General features: G+C 37.3%; 3 protein-coding genes across 7 annotated transcripts; all 3 read left to right on the top strand.

The window, feature by feature from the left end:
- The first annotated feature begins 846 nt into the window (after positions 1–846).
- LOC107729553 (dual specificity protein phosphatase 16) lies at positions 847–3,931 on the top strand. The gene is made up of 5 exons (XM_016540114.1): positions 847–1,175; positions 1,353–1,505; positions 1,696–1,855; positions 2,104–2,227; positions 2,467–3,931. Exons 2-5 carry the CDS (start codon positions 1,413–1,415, stop codon positions 3,542–3,544), a joined length of 1,455 nt encoding a protein of 484 aa, XP_016395600.1. The 5' UTR covers positions 847–1,175; positions 1,353–1,412; the 3' UTR covers positions 3,545–3,931.
- A 1,613-nt stretch (positions 3,932–5,544) lies between these two features.
- Positions 5,545–9,992, top strand: LOC107729461 (ras-related protein R-Ras-like). Of its 2 annotated transcripts, none has more exons than XM_016539970.1 (7): positions 5,545–5,856; positions 6,155–6,248; positions 7,349–7,436; positions 7,754–7,856; positions 8,769–8,877; positions 8,967–9,085; positions 9,166–9,992. In XM_016539970.1, exons 2-7 carry the CDS (start codon positions 6,165–6,167, stop codon positions 9,251–9,253), a joined length of 591 nt encoding a protein of 196 aa, XP_016395456.1. In that variant the 5' UTR covers positions 5,545–5,856; positions 6,155–6,164; the 3' UTR covers positions 9,254–9,992. The 2 variants fall into 2 exon arrangements, with proteins under 2 accessions (XP_016395456.1, XP_016395455.1); XM_016539969.1 differs by having other exon boundaries at positions 5,545–5,887.
- A 975-nt stretch (positions 9,993–10,967) lies between these two features.
- On the top strand, positions 10,968–15,498 carry LOC107729459 (transmembrane gamma-carboxyglutamic acid protein 2-like). Of its 4 annotated transcripts, none has more exons than XM_016539966.1 (9): positions 10,968–11,715; positions 11,852–11,883; positions 12,343–12,432; positions 12,833–12,996; positions 13,112–13,139; positions 14,256–14,259; positions 14,694–14,825; positions 14,913–15,053; positions 15,175–15,498. In XM_016539966.1, the coding sequence occupies exons 1-9, from the start codon at positions 11,549–11,551 to the stop codon at positions 15,215–15,217; spliced, it is 801 nt and encodes a 266-aa protein (XP_016395452.1). In that variant the 5' UTR covers positions 10,968–11,548; the 3' UTR covers positions 15,218–15,498. The 4 variants fall into 4 exon arrangements, with proteins under 4 accessions (XP_016395452.1, XP_016395451.1, XP_016395453.1 ...); XM_016539965.1 differs by lacking the exon at positions 14,256–14,259 and adding an exon at positions 13,381–13,384 and having other exon boundaries at positions 10,970–11,715; positions 13,112–13,140; positions 14,695–14,825; positions 15,175–15,497; XM_016539967.1 differs by lacking the exon at positions 14,256–14,259 and adding an exon at positions 13,381–13,384 and having other exon boundaries at positions 11,016–11,715; positions 11,801–11,883; positions 13,112–13,140; positions 14,695–14,825; positions 15,175–15,493.
- The last annotated feature ends 594 nt before the right edge of the window (positions 15,499–16,092 follow it).

Genomic DNA, 16,092 nt, shown 5'->3' with positions numbered 1-16,092 from the left:
AATCTAAATATTGAGAAAATCGCCTTTAAAGTTGTTCAAATGAAGTTCTTAGCAATGCATATTACTAATCAAAAATTAAGTTTTGATATATTTACGGTAGGAAATTTACAAAATATCTTCATTGAATATGATCTTTACTTAATATCCTAATGATTTTTGGCATAAAAGAAAAATCGATCATTTTGACCCATACACTGTATTTTTGGCTATTGCTACAAATATACCCCAGCGACTTGACTGGTTTTGCGGTCCAGGGTTACATATGCAGGATATTCAAGATAATATATTTGCAATTTCTTTCTCAATTTCATTCCATCAGAGTAAATGGCAGTTTTATTCCTTAATTTGTTAAATAGAAAATGCAAAACACCATTTTGTAACCCAGGGTGGTATAGCAATAATTCAGCTTATTAAATTAACATAAATTTAATTTGAAATCCGTTGCGATTGAGTTTGTGTTTTGCAGCCTTTGAAGCGAGATTTTAAAAAATTCATTTATTGATACAGTCTGATAAAAACACATGACATAATTGAAACAGAAATATAATGTAATGTACAGTTGTTTAATATAGTATAAACATGATATCAATAGGTAAATGTGGACCAGTGACTTAAGCGTTCTGAATAATATATTTTGTTTACAAGAGAAACACTGCTCGCATGGGACTTTGCACACGAGCTGTCTTACAAAAACCTCTACAAGGACAGAAAAGTCTCGTTTGACGGATTACACAACTCGATTTGCAAATGTAAGCGGCGTGTTCCTGTCTGAAAGGCTACAGAGAGTAAAACACGATTCATCACAATAAAAATGCTGAGGTCTTCAGGGCAAACTGATGATGGCGAACAAACCGAGTGCGCCGATTGGCTGGAAATGACATCACATAGAATTGTACTATTTTTAGCTTCTGGAAACTGGATGACCTCATCTTTTTCCTCCCTCGAGCAGGTATAGATATACAACAACAAATAATGTTAGAGGCGCAGACAGAGCGGAGAGAAGCACGGGAGCACACTAACGTTACCGAGAAGAGAGAGATCACACAGAGACTTCACGCCATACATGCTTGCTCTTGTTTGTGCTATTTACAACGTTCATCCAGCAGCTTCGTTGGACTTTTTCAACCTTTTTTTGATTTCCTACGCACTCTGCTGATCCATAACTGACTAAACTGGTGAGTACCAGCTTTTAGTTTGTTGTGAAGAAGCCTAACTTGTATATTACAATTGATAAATGCAATTCGTGAAAACTTTAGGCATACAATTTGGCCTGTTTTTAGGACTCTGTATGTGTGTGTTTATTGCGTCATAGACTCGGGCAGTAATTTTTCAGTGTATTTTTTTCTCCATAGTTTTTCGGATTATATAAATATTTAGAAGAACTATTTCTTTAAAAAAAAAAAAATCAAGAGATGGTCTACTACAGGGACAGTCAGTCCGAGAGGCCACCTTTGTCTCGTATTCTGCCGCATCTCTACCTTGGTGCAGAGACTGACGTAACGCAGGTATATTTACAATTCTCTAATGATTCCTCATGCTAAAGAGTACATAATCCTCCCTAAACCATAATAAAATTACATTTGCTACGTAAGTTAGTTTATTTGCATATATATTTGCTACAATAGTTTGTTCTAGTCAGTGTTTTGCAGAACAGAAGTTGTTTTCTCACCTCTCACCCGCTATTCGTACGCACAGGATGGTTTGTCTGACCGAGGCATCTCATACATATTAAGTGTGAGCCGATGCTGCCCACAACCTTCATTTCTGCCCCAGTCCCAGTACCTCCGTATCCCAATAGACGACTCCCTGCGGGATGACCTGCTTCCTTGGATCCCTCAGGCGTTGCACTTCATTGGTGAGGGCCCTGGAATCCCACTGCTTACATCAGCCTGCATTTGCATCCCAGCTGCATTACATCATTAATATATCTAGCATTGATGCACAGAGCTGTGACTATGGAAATAGATTTGTTTTGTCTGTGCAAAAAACACAATATGATGCTAATTTAAAACAGATCATTATTTTATGCATCTGGTAGAAAATTTGGGTTATAGGTGTAATTGCATGTATAATATTTTTAATAAAACAAATGAACTGTTTCAGATGGGGCCATGTCATGTGGCTGCTCAGTCCTGGTCCACTGTGCTGCAGGAATCTCTCGGTCTCCAGCACTTGCTGTGGCTTACGTCATGTATAGCCTGAAAATGGATCTGGATCATGCATACAGGTAATGTGCATATGTTGTTTTGTTTTACTTCTACTGCCATTTTCTGTGTAAAAAAATTTAAATTTAGCATCAAAAAAAGTCTGAGATATGAAATTGGTGATAAAAGTGAGAATGATTTGTTTCATTGTTTTTCTTTTTTTGTATCATTGGGCCATTCATGTTTTGTTTTGTTTTTTCATTTGATCATGAATGCAGATGATTCAAATAAGCTAATTATCATGATCTGATCATTTCTTTAGGTTTGTGAAAGAACGCAGACCCACAATTTCGCCGAACTTTAACTTCTTGGGGCAGCTGCAGCTCTTCCAGGAAACGCTTTCTTTGAAGAATAATAACACAAACCTTCACTCTCAGCAGTCAGTCAAACCTTTGGATAACTGCCTACAGCCCACCAATGAAAAAAACAACAGCAGTTCCACAGTGGCACTGTTAACTAACCTGAACCTTCAGAACAACATTGACAACAACTGTATTATTAATGGATGTACTGAGGATTCCAAAGCAAATGTGCACTGTGAGAACAAGAACAACCAAATGGAAAATATTCAGAGCCGAGGCCAACGCTGTGAGGTGATGAAGCCAGAGTTTACCTTATCTCTTTCAGACAAGCTCGGAGCGCTCACTCTCCGCACCAATCCCGTAGAGGTACAAAGACCAGTCAACATCACATCTCAGACACAGCAGGATGCACCAAAGTCCAACCTCCCTAAGCCTACTTACCTTCAGATTCCGTCTCTAGCGGAGAAACGCAAAAGCCTTACTCTTTCCCTAACACCAGTGAGTGCAGCTCCTCAGACTCACCAGAAGGGGTCATCAGTGAACAGCTGTGATCTGAGGCAGAGCAGTTCCGCCGTTGACCAGACGGGGGCGTTAGATGACCTGGGCAGAGTCAATTTGGAGCCATCAACATCAGAAACCAGAACAGAACCAAAAGAGGCAAACGGGTTTATCAGCCAGGAGGCTTCAGCTAAACTCAGCATCTCAAAATCACAAAGAAGAAAGGGTAAACTAAACAGCAGTAACCCCGGAGCATATATGGAGCAACAAAAAACAAACCAAGTAAGCCATTCAAGCACAAGATCACAGAGGCAGACCCAGGGACCATGTGGTATCGTAACCTCCCCGCAGGAGCTTTTCGTGAGTGAGGTTACTGGTGGTGTTGAAGCAGTGGAGGGTATGGTTGGAGACCAGAGCCCCTTGTCTCCGGTAAGTCTAACAGTCAACAAAATACTGGACTGGGGCGAACGCATGCTGCTTGGGGTCCTGCTTGGCCCACGTGTTAAACTGGGACAGGCTGCTTTGCCATACAGATGTTGAAGAGAGGCTGGTTGTATGAACTGCGCTATTTAAAGATACAGGTGTAAACAAGGACTGTACACTGTTGATCTGAAGGAATTAAAATGAAGATGGCTGAAAAAGCATATGTATGAGTGTGTGAATTCACTTACTTATTTAATGAAATTGCATGAAATTCCTCCAAGACTAATTGACAGACTCACGTCATCTGATGGACTGGTGATATGTGAATAAATGACTGAACGTCTGCAAGAACAAGTGCGATTTGTTCTATTATAATGCACAGCTTGCCTGTGACTTTACTTATTGAAATATACTGATCATTTTTATTTATAAAGGGGTATTTTGCAGGTAGAATTTTAACACTATAGCTTGTATTGAAAACAGTGTTCATTAAAGACAATAATTTTATTCTGTCTCATTGTCTTATTCATTTTATTTTCATTTTCATTTCAGCGTCTACTATTTGGTGAATTGTATAATAAAATGTTATTAAAAGACAAAATTTTGCTGTGAATTTGAATGCCAGTTGATCAATAGGGCAATGGTTCTGTTCCCTCTTAAAGGCATAGCTCACACAAAAATTTACATTTGCTGAGAATTTACTCTCCAGCCATCCTGTAGATGAGTTTGTTTCTTCAGTGGAATAGATTTGGAGAAATTTAGCATTACATCCCTTCCCTTGCTTACCAATGGATCCTCTGCAGTGAATGGGTCCGCAAGCAATCCACAAGACTCCAGTGAATCATTTAACATCTTTTGAAGTGAAAACCTGCGTTTTTGTAATAAGTGCTTCATCTGTGCATATTTTTCTCCTCATTTAGATGATATCATGGTTGGCAGTCTCTTATTTTTAGCCAGAGCAGCTGTAAAAAAATGTATTGCAAACAGCGTTTCACCTCATAAGACATTCAGTGATGGACTGGAGTCGTGTGGATTTCTTGTGGATTATTGTGATGTTTTTATCAGCTGTTTGGACTCTCATTCTGACGGCACCCATTCACTGCAAAGGATCCACTGGTGAGCAAGTCATGTAATGTTAAGTTTCTCCAAATCTGTTCTGATGAAGAAACCAACTCATCTACATCTCGGATGGCCTGAGGGTGAGTACATTTTCAGCCTTTTTTCATTTTTGGGTGAACTATTTCTTTAAGAAAACCATTAGTAATAAATATACATACAATGATACATTAAGGTTTTTTTTTTTACTTGCTGGAATTTATTGCAACCGTCTACATAAATTTACTCCGCTTGGTTTAGTCACAATAAAGAGGAGAAACGTTTCCTCAGAAATGTTGGAAAGGCAGACAACTGGTGGGTGTCTCTAAAAACATTTTTCTACACATGCAGTTAGTCACATCCTGGGAGGTTTTCGTTTAATTAATACAAGCCAAGTGATCCAGCATTCACATCGAGTATCTATTCTAAACATTACGTTTTTATTAGTGTTATTATTGCTATTATTATTATTATTAATAGTATTTTGTTATTATTGCCGAAGTATCACCATAGTATCACAAAAGAATATACATGAAGAACTTATGCAAATGTTAAAGTACTAGGAAGAGTTATAAAATAAAAAAGATACAAAATATTACATCTGGACAAATATCTAATTTCATATGTCGCATTTTTTGACCACAAAATATTTCATTACATATCATGTTATTATTTTTGTTTTGCCCTTTATTTTTTTTTATCTTATTTATAAGCTCAATAAAATCCCGAGCTGAATAAAAAATGACCAATGAATGCTGAATTAACGCTCAATGTAAACATCTACTGTAACACAGACAAACAAGGCCCTTAGCCAAATATGGGAAAGACCACGCTCGAATTACACATTTATCATATAGCCTGCCTTCTATTGCGGAAATGCAAGCGTAGTAACCGCAGAATCGTTCATCGAATCCTGCGCATTAGCCAATTAGAACTCGCCGTGGCTCACCGATTACGAAATCATGCGTTCGATGAGCAAAACAACGCCTAAAGCGCCGCCCACTTCAGGCGTACGTATGAGATGCACTCGGACGCGAAAAAAGTTGCCCCTGGTCATGAAAAAAAGCTATCGGAAGTAAGAGAGAGTCCAGAAATCACCAAGAAAAATCCAGAGGGCGGACATTCCTTTAAGTCTGGAATTCGCTTTTTATCTCCCTAAGCAAGATGGTTGTATCGCTTGTACAAAGGGAGGATTTGTAGGCTAAATCTTGCGGATATAGTCTATTAAAGTTGTCAGAGTATTCGCGGGTTTGCAGTGGACTAAGTTGTCTGACTTTCGAGTCGCTAACTTGCCACCAGAAGGCTGATTTACTCAAGGCGGCTGCGGAAGAAAGGTAATCGGCGATCATTGCCCAGACCAGCACGGTATTTGTTTTATTTCCTCTCTAGCGTTATCAATCTGCAAATGCTGTTGTTTCGTACATATTGAACCATGGAGATTGGACTATGATACATACTCGCCCAAAATCTGTAACATTGTAGCCTACTGTAGAGGTTTATCAACGATGCCAGGCCTTGTACGGTCTTAAACCTTTACGCTCGATGGAGCAAAGTTATTCCTTTTAAAACAGTTTTAGTCGAATAAGAAAACAGGATTCCTGTTTTTTATAACCTAATGTTTCATATTTGCAGGAGTACGACCATGTCAACTGAAGAAAGATATAAGTTGGTGGTCGTGGGGGGTGGAGGTGTGGGGAAAAGCGCCCTGACTATTCAGTTCATTCAGGTAAGTGTATTTTTGAGGACTTTTTGTATGAAATAAAGATGTATTTATGGCGCAATATTGGGCAAATATGCGCTGTGGGTGTGTTGTAAGAGTTGTGTGAAGTTCACAGTGCAGTGGGCTTTCCTCAGCATGTTCCTTCCAGTGTTGACAACTAATTTTCAGAGAAAGTTGCTAAAGTAAGGTCGATTTGTTGCTAAACGACGTTATGATGTCATTGCGCGATGACGTCATTGCATAATCACAACACAAAATTGTGTCACAAAATGAAATCTCAGCAAAAAAGATATTGTATATATTAATTTAGATTTGTTTGTAAAATAATATGCATAATATAATATTAAAATATAAATAACTGTATTTTTAAATACATTGAATTATGGAACACTTACACATTTTGGAATGGTTACAATTTAAGTTTTTTTTTAAATAGCTAGTAAACTAGTAATACTACACATTCTCAACAATTATGCTTTAAGCAGTGTATTAGTAGTTAGTTAGTATGCTACACTCTAAGAAAAGTGAGGTCTGTAAAAATAGGGCACAATCTACTATGTTAATATGAAAGAATTTTCCGTATTGGTTTTTTACCTGCATTTGAAATTACACATTGTGTTTTCAGGTTACAATGGATAGTGTCCTGGAAAATTACTAGTATCTTTTCCATTTTCCATTTTTCTTACAGTGTACTAACTAACTTATCAGCAATCGCAGGTACAAGCTACTAACAAAGTGTATCATAAATGAACAATTGTTCAATTATTATTATATTAAATTGAACAATTGAAAATAGCAGCTAACTCAATACACATGATGTGTGTACTGCTAGGCATCTGTGGTTTCCTCTTTTTGTGTAATTTGGATGGAAAATGTGGGCCTTTTTCAAAACTTATCAAGTCACTTATCAAAAGTTGCCAAGTAAATTTTAAAATGTAAAAGTTTGTTGCTAAGTGCTTTTGGAAGAAAAGGTTGCTAGGGTAGTCTGAAAAGTTGCTAAATTTAGCAACAAAATTGCTAAGTTGGCAGCACTGGTTCCTTCATGTTAAAGCCCTTGTTGAGGAGCTGGTGAACAACCACAATGTTTTCTTTGTTTTCTTTCGCAGTCATACTTTGTGTCGGACTATGACCCAACCATTGAAGACTCGTACACTAAAATCTGCACCGTGGATGGAAAGGAGACACGATTAGACAGTATGTTGGAATTAATGTGTTCTTTATAGACTCATAGAATGAGTGTTAAAAAGCTCCACAGGTTCCCTCAGAAGGGAGATTTTGGTCAGAGTTGCATCAGTATGATTCATTGCAGACTACGGGTTCCTGCCCAGGTTTTGTTTTGACTTGCTGTCAGTACGACATCATGCCAGCTGTGCTTAAAGCAAACTTTGTGTGTCAGTCAGTTATGAATTGCATTTGGGCACCACAAAATGTTATTTGTTTGTGTGGATGAGCTCATCTTTCATATTCTCCTTTATTCATTTGTGTTATTGTGTCATTCGCCTGTTCATTAGTCCTCGACACAGCAGGGCAAGAAGAGTTTGGAGCGATGAGAGAGCAGTACATGCGCTCCGGAGAGGGTTTCTTACTGGTGTTTGCTCTTAATGACAGTGGCAGGTAGGTGTTTTCCAGAGTGTGTTTGTGTCTGTGTGTGTGAGAGGAAGGGGAATAAATAGTTCCTAACCTTTCTGTGTGACGAGAACAGAGAGTGTGTGTATGTGGCCGTGTGTGTTTTAAAAAAGAAACCACAGAATGTGTTTGTGATGAGAATAAGAGTGCTATGAGTGCTCATGTTATCAGGTGAACCTCAACAGATGAACTGAGCCTATTTGTATGGCGAGTATAAATGTAGAAGTTTCTTACAGATGTGACTTGGACTGTGTTTTCCATATTTTCTATGTAAATATTGTACCGTTGTAAACTGCAATCAATTATTCAGCCTCCGGAGTTAAGAAGATTTTTAATATATAATTTTTTCTTCAGTGAAATTCTTTATTTTCAGTTTAGTTTTAGTTAGTTTTCCGTGTCATTGTTTGTTTTCATTACATTTTTTAAGTTTTTGTATTTTAAGACTGACATAATGTGCTAACTGGTATAATTTTACAAATATTAAATGCTGTTAAAATTCTTAGCACAGTCTTTTGTTATTGATGTTTAGTGACATTTTTATGTTTAATGAGAACGTTTTAGAATATAACATGTTATCAAACTTAAAACTAGAACTAAATTGTTTAAATTTAATTTGCCATTTGTTTTCGTTTCTGAGTCTTCAGTTTTTACTAGTTGTTTTCAATTATCTAGTTATTTTTATATCAGTTCAGGAAAATATTTCATGTAATTTTTGTTAGCAGTAATAACACTCATAAAAGAGATTTATTTGTAATATTTGTCAATTTTAATTTTACAGGCTACTATCCAAGATGAGTTCAATTATAATGACATTCTATGATCTCTGTATTATTTTATATTATTTTTGTGTTCGTCGAGCAAAATCTTGTCACTCTAATGAACACTTTCTCTCTGTTTCAGTTATGATGAAATTCAGAAATTTCACACTCAGATATTGCGGGTGAAGGATCGAGATGACTTTCCTATGGTTCTTGTTGGCAACAAATCAGATCTTGACCAGCAGAGAGTTGTAACGTTTCCGTGTTTCACAAATGACTGATTTTTTTATGAAAAACCCTAGATAGGCTGCCAATTCATATGTATGTGTTTTTCAACTAGATCTCAAGAGATGAGGCCATGTCGTTTGCCCGGGAAAACAGGATCCACTATATGGAATCGTCAGCTAAGAACCGCCACAATGTGGATGAAGCCTTCATGGAGGTTGTGCGAGCAATAAGGTATTTGGAATAGAAAAGCGCTCTTATGAGATTGACAATGTAGTGCATTGTGATAAACTCGCATTACCGTCTGTCTTCAGGAAGTTTCAGGAGACAGAGAGCCCACCGCTCCCCGCTAATCACGCGAGGAAGCAGAAGAGTGGTGGCTGTCCCTGCCCCCTGCTCTGACTGCCCCTCTGCACTGTTGCCTAGGAGACTGAAGCCCTCACTCTCACGCCTGGTGCCTTATATGTCTACACGGAGTGTGTGTGTGTGGCACTGTATGCATCAGTGTTTTAGTGGCTTTTACAGTATGTATGTAAGAACTGGTTTCCTAGAAGAAACTAGGCAATATCAAATGAGAGCGAACCGTGAATCTGTTGGAAAGAGGGAGTTCTTGTTTCGTCCACATGTTTTATTTAGTGCCTTGTAAAATCATGCTCTTGATTATAGTTTCAAGCCCAGTATTTGTTTATTTCCACCACAGTATGAGATCGCAGACTGATTGTGTACCACGAAAGAGATTTCAAAAAAATATATAAAATCACCACTGAGGTGGTGAACAGTAGCGGCAATGTGTATTTAAACAACCACATAAGCGAACATAGGCGGTGCTGACAAAGCTTTTTGATGGTTCTTATGTCATATGTATGTCATATATTGGGTTACTGACTCAAAAAGATAAGTCAGACAGTATTTTATTGGCCCAGTGCTCTGTTCAGCCTGTCTTCTCTCGGGAGATTCATTGAGTCAGTGAGACTGCACTGAAATGGCTGCTCTAGTCTACACCTTGCTTCCCATCAGTGGCAAGAATATATTCAGCCAGCTTGTTTTCATTAATCTCTTCCTGATAAAGCAATGTGGGATGACTGAGACGTGATGTGGTTTTAATAATTGAGTATTTTTAGTAGTGTCGAAACAATGGGTCCAGTATCTGCAATGCTAGTATTCATACAAACCAAAGGCTATAATGTACATGTTTGCACACCTAGCTTTGTCATCGTGAATAGTTACCTAATGTAGTTTAACACTAAAATGGACAAATTGTGTGGTTTTATTTTGGGATTATTTTGATCTGTTTCTTTTGTTTCAGTTTCGATTTGATATATTTTTGAAGGTACTTCTATTTGTGCATATATGCAGAATAATCTATATGATATGCTTGTGATTTTTGCACCTTCGTTCTTGGACAGTGATGAAAAAGTGATACAGAGGAATTGCCAAATTAATTTACCAACAAAGCATGATATTAATCAGTGTTGTAAGGGAATGAGTCACTCTGTAAATAGGTAGAACGGCCTAGTTTAGGGTGAGGAAAAACAAGACTAGGTGCTTTTCCTTAGTCACACTATAGCAGTTCATACGGTATACTTGTCTCTAGAGGGAGTTGCTACACACTTTACAGCCTTTAATCAAGGGACATGGATTTTTTTTTTTTTTCAAACTGTGACAAATTCTGTTGTGGATCAGGTTTGTCGGCTGCAAATAAGAACAAAGCACTATTTAATTTTTAATGTTAAACAGAATTACACAATGTGGTAACAGGATGATTCTCATTCATATAATTTCAATATAATTTCATGTCTTAAGTCTGATTATTTCAGTTTTTTATTTAAGCTGTGTTTTTTTTGGCTCTGGAGAAATATCAGACACCATTTATTTTCCAATTTTGTATCTAAATCTAACAATACGCAATTAAAATGTGTCTTAACCATTTCTTGTAAGACTTTATGGGTGACTGATTTATTGTCGAGTGATTCATTTTAAAAGTATTTAAAACAGTTTTCACACGTTAACGTTCTTTGGCTTCAGAGGAATAAGCTGAGGAATGAGGAAGTAAAGTAATAAAAAAATTATTTTAAACTTTATTCTTTATGAATGAAGTATAAATAAATGAATGTTTTGTATTATTTCCTACTGACAATTTAGCTGTATGTACATTTTATTCATCTCTATTTGTAATTCACACTCAACTCTTATTGGCGCATAACAATCAGATAAGAGAACTACTGCGCATTACAAGCAATTGTTGCTAAATGATGTGAGAGGGAACATTTTCAATCGCTGGGAGGGAATCAACAGCACGGCGAGATTCTGAATTTGACATATTAGCAGCATGGCGTCGTTTTCTCACTAAATTTGAGTGTGGTAACGTTGTGAACGCACTGACAGATTCCTCACGTTTTAACGCGATAATATAAGACAAATATCACGTCTATATGACTGACTTTCGTTACTTAAAAGCTGTTGTCAGGTCGGCTCTTGCTAATAAGGAAAGGGGCCCATTCATAACTATGTTTGAAAAGGAAGGTTGATCCAATCAAGGCGCACTGGCGCAGTTGAAACCGGAAGCTGTTGAAGATGCACTTTGGAGCGTTGTTTGTTTTAAATGACAGATGATGAATGACATTTTTGAACATTAAACAGATATATGCAGCCCTTAGATACAGCATTGAAACTTACAGATATTAATGGTTTTTCGTAATGGGGCGATTAAAGCACCTTTGTTTATTGCTGTGTTCAGGTAATTCACCGAAACTCCGTCACATCCCACTGCCACTCCTACAAATGCTCGCGGCTGTGAACTATGTTGTCAAACTGGTATGCCTCGTACCTGATGAGTTAAGATGTCGCTGTGAATGCGAACACAGGTGAATATGGAAGAATTTTAATTAAAAACATCGAACATGTATATTCTGTGTATTCGAACTGTTTATCTATAGCCATAATTTACAGCATCAAGGCAGGAAATCTCTGGAGAAATCTGAAAGTATTAAGTGGTTAAAGTTTCCTTCTACGGAGCACAAAAGAGTGTCAAGGTAAGCGGGCGGTGACCCATGTCGTTTTTCTTTAGACGCAGTTTTGCTTTCTTTTCTACTTTCTGTCGAGCGTTTTGTGGTACAGCTTGTTTTCTAAATGAATGGGCAGATAGGCACTATTTACTTTACTTAAAAATACAAAAATATTGAGTCATTCCCTCGTGTTGCCAATCTTTTGTCAGAGTGTGGTCCATTTAAGTTGCAGTGTTGAAACTAAGATATTAAACGGATATATTATGTATAGGTTGTATATCTTTTTCTTAATATAAAAGAAATAATATTTGCTTTTGTGTAAGTGAAATGACCGATAGAGGACGACATTGTAAAAGCCTTTTCTGTATTATTCAATATTTTTGTGAGTTGTCAATTGAGTTGTGTATATTTCCTCTAGGCCTATATGGATTTATCAAAACATAGCCTGTTAATCTTTGTAATATTATTTTATATTATTTTGAACAGGTACAATGCTGGGATTTCCAGCGATATGTTTCAGCTTGATATCCCTGCTGCATCTTGTTTGGGGCAGAGTGATCTACAATAGAAATGATGGTAAATGATAAACTTTAAAACGCTTTTTAATAGCCAGTGTTTGAAATTCTTTGGGTTTATCTTTTATTGTTGCTAATTATTTAGTATTATGGTGTGTTTTTTTGGTTGGTTTACCTCCCTATGCACTCATTCAAATCAAGGACTTAAGACCTCTTAGATCTCATTTACATTAGACTTTTAGCTGTACTGCAAACATTGGTAGGTTTCATACTCTGAATGCAACATCATTAATTAATTTTTATTTATTTATTTTAATGCTTTGTATTTTTAACTATATGTCTTTGTGGATAGCTGCCATTTCATTACCATTCCTGCATATTGTACTGTTCCTTGTGTCTGTAAAAAGTATGTTGTGTGAAGCTGATTCTCATTATGATTCATATTCTCTTGTGTTCCTCAGTGTTCCTAGAAGAGAAGTCAGCAGGTTCGTTTCTCTCCCGTAAACTGTTGTATAACAGTTGGGATTTTGAGTTACTGGTGCCTGACAATCTACAGAGAGAATGCATGGAGGAAATATGTTCATATGAAGAGGCCAGAGAGGTGTTTGAAGATGACATACAGACGGTAAGAAAAAGAGTCTATACCAGAGAAAGTGAACACAACGGAAGCATGTTATAGCCAAAAAAAAAAGATGGTTTATGCACAGTTACTTGATGCTATTTATTTTGTTTTCCAACAGGCCAAGTTTTGGGAAGGCTATGTCAACAAGTGCTGCCTAGTTCCTCTAAACCGGAGTGTACCGCCGGCGGACGTCCCCTAGCGAAGAAAAAAATAATAATCATATTTTTCAAAATCACTGCATTGATCAACACAAAATAGGTGTAATTTGAAAGCTTGGAGTCTGAGCTTTACAATGCATGTAGCCACTTTGATCTCCAAAGTAGTGCCGAGTTATTTGCTGATAAATGACAAACAATGTTTTTGTGCCATTTCATACAGCTCGGATAGTCATGTGTCATATGTCATTTGAAAGGTCTCATCGAGTAGAATAAAACAAGTATAATTGTTTGGGGCTTTGACTAAACTTGAGTGAGGCATTACTTCAAATTCAAAACAACAATTTCAAAACGGTAAAGGGCTAAGAGAAAGGCTACCTTGGTTTCAAATGCTGTAAATTTTGATTACTTCATGAGATCACCATAAAATTTAAGTCACATACAGCACACATGTTGGGGAACATCAGCAAAAAGAATTCTCCTACCTTATTTCTTTCATGAGATATTGAATGTCAAATAAGAACATGAAAAATTTCCCTTGACCACACTAATTTTTCTTACATTTTATCACCTATTTCTCAACATGAGGATATTAAAATGCAAAGACCCCCCACCCCCCTAAAAATATAGAAAAATTTCTATCAGACGATATCTACCTTTTGACTCTCCTTGCTACGGTCTTGGAGTTATGACTCATTATTTTTGTGTATGGCACTCAGAAAACAACAGTTTTTAAAATGCCTTCAGGGAGTCAAGAACTAAACAAAAAGGCCTATTTTGCTACAAAATACTGTAACTTTTGGATACTTTATGCTATCACCACAATTTGAAAAAGATACAGCTAACATGCTGGGGAACATCATCAAAAAATAATTTTCCTCCTACCTTATTTCTGTCCTGAGATATTGAATGTCAAATAGGACATGAAAAATTTCTCTTTAGCCCTCAAATTTTTCTTACATTTTTATCAGCTATTTCTCAGCAGGAGGAACGTCCAAATGAAATCATTTTTCCACTGAAAGTACAGAAAGTTTTCTATCAAACGATACCAACCTTTTGACTGTCCTTGCTACAGTGTTCGAGTTATGAGTCATTATTTTTGTGTATGTCACTCAGGAAAAAAAACATCAACTTCAGTGAGGCAAAAATGCCATCAGGGCTTAAAGGGTTAATGTATTTTCCATTTTATAGATATAGTTAAAGATATGGACATTGAACATTTTGAATACATTTTCAAATAAAAATGACAACTTAAAGTCTCATTCTTAGTCTTATTGCACTGAAGCAAGCAGCCTTCACTCTTAAAATGGTGGTTCTGACACTGCTTTTGGAACCTTTATTTTTAAGATTGATGTCTAGCTAGCTGTCATCATAGCATAAGCAAATGCAAACTACAAATATTCTTAGGTATTTGTTATTCTCAGACCCTAGACCTGGGATGTAACACAGTGTTTTCAATATTTTATCCAAAAAGGAAAAACGGGATCACTAAATAAACAATTAAAATGTGTATTTGTTGAGAATGATGACCTGATTGTTTCCTACAGAGTCTTCATCCCCAGTTGATGTGTCTGGTTTGGTAGCTGGCATTGTGGCTATTGTAATAACAGCGATTATAGCCACTGTGTTGGGCATTTATTGCTACAAGAACAGAGGCAAAAATTCAAGAGGGGCCAGGTAAGTGCATGCCATCATTACCACAGCTATATATATATATGCCCTTTATGCAGCAATAACACACTAATTTTTTCTGCATCTTCACAGTGTTCCTGTGCGTATAGGTGTAGATGGGCAGCCAATACCGGAGTCTGTGCCCTTGGCTAACAGGGCTCCAGGTCTCCCCTCGTACAATGAGGCTCTGACCCACAGCGGCCAGCATGATGCACCTCCACCGCCGTACTCTGGGTAAGAGCACTGAACGGCTTGTTTGTACATCGTAAACAAAAGCGATGCAGTGCCTGCTATAAAATTATTTTGGCTGCATGTTCAAAATGTGTTTTAAAATATGCATCTTTGCTCTTTACAGGGGAAGTCCACCCGAGCCACCACAAACTCAAGAAGAGGAATAACAAAGACATGATGATGTTGTTGTTGTTGTTGTTGTTTTTAAATGGGGGAGGGGAGAGGGGTGATACAGGGTTTTACTGGTGAAAAAGTGCAGCTTCAGTCAGTAGATAATTTATTATACTTATGCTACGTGTTCAGCAGTTAACCCTATTTTATTCTTTAGAATTATTTTGCTACTATCATCATGGAACACAGTTTCGGTGTGAATGCTGTCAATATTTTCATGAATCAGATTTGTTCATTTTTAAAAAAAAGTTTTATCAAATGGAATTTAATTTTCATTATTAATAAAAGAAATAAAATGTAGCCAAACTTGAATTTGATTGCTACTTCGACTGCGTGACGCTTAAATCGATACCAGCATTTAGTCGCTGTTGTCACTCATCTTTTACAGTCTCAGTGTGCACCGCTGTGCACAGACCATACTAGAGAGAGCGTCCCATACTCAGTAGTGCCTCTGTGCTGTAACAAGGCGGCAGTACGCACGAGACTTCCAGACAGACTGCGTATGTGTGAGAGTGTGACAAGCGAGTCGGCAGAGGGGGGCGTGTGTGGATATGTTTATGTGTGTGAGCCTGTTAGTCCACTCTCTTAAAAATGGCGCCTTCTTGGCTAAATACCTGAAAATAGCGATTTGAATCCCGTGGGTTGGTAGCATTTATATGAGGTATTGAAGCATGACACTGGTCCCTTGCATAATTTTTAGAAACTTTGCGGATTTTAATGAACCTAACAAGACACTTTGTTTCTGACGAGGAGGTAGCTTACCATCCCGCGTATATTTATCCATGATGTAAATATTTGGGGCGCAACAGCTGCATAAAAAAGAAAACGCGCGCTCGATTGACTATTTATAGAGACCTAGTATCTCACCTTT

The sequence above is a fragment of the Sinocyclocheilus rhinocerous genome, unplaced genomic scaffold (assembly GCF_001515625.1).
Source record: "Sinocyclocheilus rhinocerous isolate Xijiao unplaced genomic scaffold, SAMN03320098_v1.1 scaffold697, whole genome shotgun sequence".
Taxonomy (NCBI): domain Eukaryota; kingdom Metazoa; phylum Chordata; class Actinopteri; order Cypriniformes; family Cyprinidae; genus Sinocyclocheilus; species Sinocyclocheilus rhinocerous.
Note: the sequence above shows the minus strand (reverse complement) of the source record. Positions and strands in the feature narration are given on the sequence as shown.